General features: G+C 51.8%; 1 protein-coding gene across 1 annotated transcript; it reads left to right on the plus strand.

The window, feature by feature from the left end:
* The first annotated feature begins 1,765 nt into the window (after nucleotides 1–1,765).
* On the plus strand, nucleotides 1,766–3,851 carry LOC123058717 (cytochrome P450 704C1-like). Its single transcript, XM_044481413.1, has 5 exons — nucleotides 1,766–2,080; nucleotides 2,213–2,428; nucleotides 2,518–2,808; nucleotides 2,917–3,246; nucleotides 3,355–3,851. The coding sequence occupies exons 1-5, from the start codon at nucleotides 1,766–1,768 to the stop codon at nucleotides 3,745–3,747; spliced, it is 1,545 nt and encodes a 514-aa protein (XP_044337348.1). The 3' UTR covers nucleotides 3,748–3,851.
* The last annotated feature ends 452 nt before the right edge of the window (nucleotides 3,852–4,303 follow it).

Here is a 4,303-nt window from a genome sequence, read left to right on the forward strand (position 1 = left end):
TAGTTGCCCATAGACTACATTTCACGAAGAAGAAACATTTATAATTATATGTATACCAATTGCATATAGCACTAGCGGCCTGCACTTGCATCATACTCCTTAATTAATTATGTTATGCGAACAATCATACTTCTTACTTAATCACGATACTATACAACTTCTGAATGGACGTGAAGTTGACTTGGCCCGGTTAACTAAGTCAAAACCTAGTAAGGCCGGTAACAATGGACGTGAAAATGAGGATGTACTTTCGGCTTCTGCATCTGGCGACGCATGCAGCTATTTTGTTAATTATTAACAAAGTCCTTACAAAGCTAATACATCAGTAAATCTAAAGTCACCATCTTGACAACACATGTCGCTACTTCTATCCCCGTGAAGGGGTGCCGAATGTCCGAGCCTAATATCAAACAGACATCGCGCCAACACCTAACATCTAATGCCAGGCCTCTTTGCCGTCGACGCCATCACTACGCCAGACAGCGTCGTCCTCCTGCATGAGTCCATTGCCACCCATCGGATGCCAAGACTCCACCGCGCCACACCGCCAAGATCCGCCGCCATCAATGTGTAGGATGAAGCACCACTCCACCACCTACCGACGCTCAACCACCAAGTCGTCCACATGTCCGTCCAGCCGATGAATGTCTCCAAAAATGATGCCCCCATGGGGGTGACGACGAAGACGTCGCCATCATCCGATCCAGGAGGCCCCTCAAGGCCTCCAACGAGGGCTACGACGCCCACGGGCGCCGCCGTCAATGGTAGCCTCCTCCAAATCTGAATTTTTCCCCGGAAACAATGGAGCGAGGGACGCCCCCACCATCGCCTCCAACAAGGGCTATGACACCCGCGGGCGCCGCCGACGATGGTGGCATCCTCACCCGCTTCAGCAGCTAGGTCACCATCTCCTCCTCCACTTGATCCGTTGCCGGGAAGCCACCGCGAGGCAACACCCACCGGCCAAATCTCTTTGGAACGATGATGAAGACAACCAAAGGTAGAGGAGGTATCATCGCTGCGTGACCGGTGCCATGGCCACACACACCTCGTCCTGAGGAGCCCACTCAAGATCCATCGTCACAGCCACGCCTCCAAGCCGCGACGGAGGGACGCCCCGCCGCCGCAATCATCCCCCCGCACGGGCTTTACCTAGTCGGGATCCGACAACGACGGGAGGGAAGACGGACAGGAGGCGGAGGGGATCCGGAGGGAGGTGGACGGGATCTGGAGAAGAGGTGGACGGGAGGCGGAGGGATCTGGACGGAAGGCGGAGGGGGTCTGGACGGGAGGCGGAGGGAAGGAGGACGATAGGAGGGGATCTGGACGGGAGGAGGGGATCCGATGATCTACGTGTGGTCCTATCATTGGCTGACGGGGAAAAGAGATGATCAAGTATCATGACATGATACCGTATTATATTAAATTGGAGATGAACTTCCTCCGTTCCTAAATACAAGTCTTTGTAGAGATTACACTATAGACTACATACGGAGCGGAATAAATGAATCTACACTCTAAATACATCTATATACATCCATATGTGGTTCATAATGAAATCTCTACGAAGATTTATATTTAGGAACGGAGAGAGTATTAGTTTGTGCGTCTTATGTATGCGTTGTGCTGATGTATTATTACTAACTAATGCTGAAATGGAACATAGCAGGCACCAAATAGTTAAAAGCCCCGGCCGGCTGGCAGGCCGAGTCACACTCACCCGCACAGCTCAGCTCACAACACACACGCGAGCAAGTGCGTAGCTATGGCGACGGGAATGCCAGAGTGCTCTCCGGCCATGCTGGTGGCTGCCGGCCTCGCCGTGCTAGCGATCTGCTCGTACCTTGCCACCATCGTTGTCCGCCACGGCGCCGCCGGAGCGCAGCGGTACCCGCCCGTGGTCGGAACGGTGTTCCACCAGGTATATCACCTCCGGCGGCTGCACGACTACTTCACGGACCTGTTCCGCGAGCACGCGACGTTCCGGCTGCTCGCGCCGGGAGGACGGAGGCAGATTTACACGTCCGACACGGCGGTGGTCGAACACATCCTCAGGACCAACTTCGCCAACTACGGCAAGGTATACAAGTAGCTGCTAACTGCTCCCTCCGTCCGAAATAAGTTGACGCTCAAAGGATGATCAAGATAATGATTAGTAGCTCAGGAGTCAGGATACTTGCTGACATATATTCTGAACATACACAATTAAAAGGGCGCGTCTAACTACGACAAGATGGGCGATCTCTTCGGAGACGGCATCTTCGCGGTGGACGGCGACAAGTGGAAGCAGCAGAGGAAGATCGCTAGCTACGACTTCTCGACGAGGGCCCTCCGGGACTTCAGCGGCGGCGTTTTCAACCGGAACGCCGCCAAGCTCGCGCATATCGTCGCCGGCAACGCAGCCGCGAAGCAACCCATGGACTTCCAGGTCAACCTGGCTGGCTCTGATTAAATCCAAGACCATCCTGTGACCTAACCTAACACTGCCGATATGTGTATATATGTTTCTTGGATCAGGCCCTGCTGATGAAAGCGACGATGGACTCCATCTTCACCATCGCCTTCGGCGTGGACCTCGGCACGCTGTCGGGGTCGGACGAGGGGAGCCGCTTCGCCGCGGCGTTCGACGACGCCAGCGAGTTCATCCTGCTACGTTACGTCGATGCGTTCTGGAAGGTGTCGAGGTTCCTTAACGTCGGCGCCGAGGCGGCGCTCAGGCACAGGATCAAGGTCGTCGACGAGTTCGTGTACAAGTGCATCCGGGCCAGGGCGGACGAGATGTCGGACGGCAGCAAGGCACACGGCACTGTATGTAATCTAACGTGCTCTCACCTGCATCAACTTGTTGTAAGACTACTACATCAACTTGTTGTAATCTAACGTGCTCTCACCTGCATCTACGTTGATGCTTGACAGGGGTCGAAGGATGATCTGCTGTCCAGGTTCATACTGGCAACCAACAGCGAAACCGGGAAGGTGGATTACAAGTACCTGAGAGACATCATATTGAACATAGTCATGGCCGGCAAGGACACGACCGCCGGAGCGCTTGCCTGGTTCCTTTACATGATGTGCAAGCACCCGGAGGTCCAGGAGAAGATAAGCAAGGAGGCTGCCGGCGCCGGCGACGCCACGTCGTCCATCGACGACTACTCCCGGAGCCTCACCGAGGAAGCGCTGAACAAGATGCACTACCTGCACGCCGCCCTAACGGAGACGCTGAGGCTGTACCCTTCTCTCCCGTTGGTGAGTCCATCCATCTAATCCATCTACCACGACTTGTTGGGATTCCATGTAGTACGATTGTAACTGCGGATCTGAGTGATGATATCTGTTTTTTTGTGGGTTTTTCAGGATAACAAGGAGTGCTTTTCAGACGACGTTCTGCCCAATGGCTTCAGCGTCGGGAAGGGAGACATCGTGTTCTACGCCCCCTACGCCATGGGCCGGATGGAGCGGCTGTGGGGCGAGGACGCCATTGCCTTCCGGCCCGAAAGATGGCTCGACGAGTGCGGCGAGTTCCTGCCGGAGAGCCCTTTCAAGTTCACAGCTTTCCAGGCTGGTCCAAGGATCTGCTTGGGAAAGGAATTCGCGTATAGGCAGATGAAGATCTTCGCGGCTGTGCTCCTCCGCTTCTTTGTGCTCGAGCTACATGACAAGTACGCCAGCGTCAACTACAGGACCATGATCACGCTCTACATCGACCAGGGTCTCCATCTTACGGCTACGGCCAGATGCATCATATAGCCACGTTTGTACCCAAGAAAGACACGCCTGAACGTCTCAAGTACTGAACCTTAGTCCGAAGTCCGGACATGGAACTGGATCCTCATGAACATATATTCTGTGAAAATAGCTTTTTTTTTACATATTCTGAAACTTTCTTTTTTGCTTAATACATAGTATTCTGAAACTTATGAGCAACTTTTTAGAATTATTCAAACCTTTTGAATATATATTTTTTCTCTGTATACAGGAATATTTTTCGAATATGAGATGAATATTTTATTTCAAGCACATTAACCTTTTTTAGAGTACATAAACCTTTTTTGCAATATATATGTGTATATTAATGTATTCCGTTATTAAACTGATTCCCATCATCTTTTTAAGTTTATTCAATTGAAACATATTTTACAAAATTTATATACAAATAAAAATATGTGTTGGACCATCTAGAGTTGCTTCAACAAATACATGGCGTATACTAATTACTAAGACTAGGGACCTCTTGGTGGTGTATGCCATCGACCCGGCCGTGGTGGAGGACTCCGTCAACATCATGGAGCGATTGCTTGCTGAG

Source organism: Triticum aestivum, chromosome 3A (genome assembly GCF_018294505.1).
Source record: "Triticum aestivum cultivar Chinese Spring chromosome 3A, IWGSC CS RefSeq v2.1, whole genome shotgun sequence".
In the NCBI taxonomy this organism is placed as follows: domain Eukaryota; kingdom Viridiplantae; phylum Streptophyta; class Magnoliopsida; order Poales; family Poaceae; genus Triticum; species Triticum aestivum.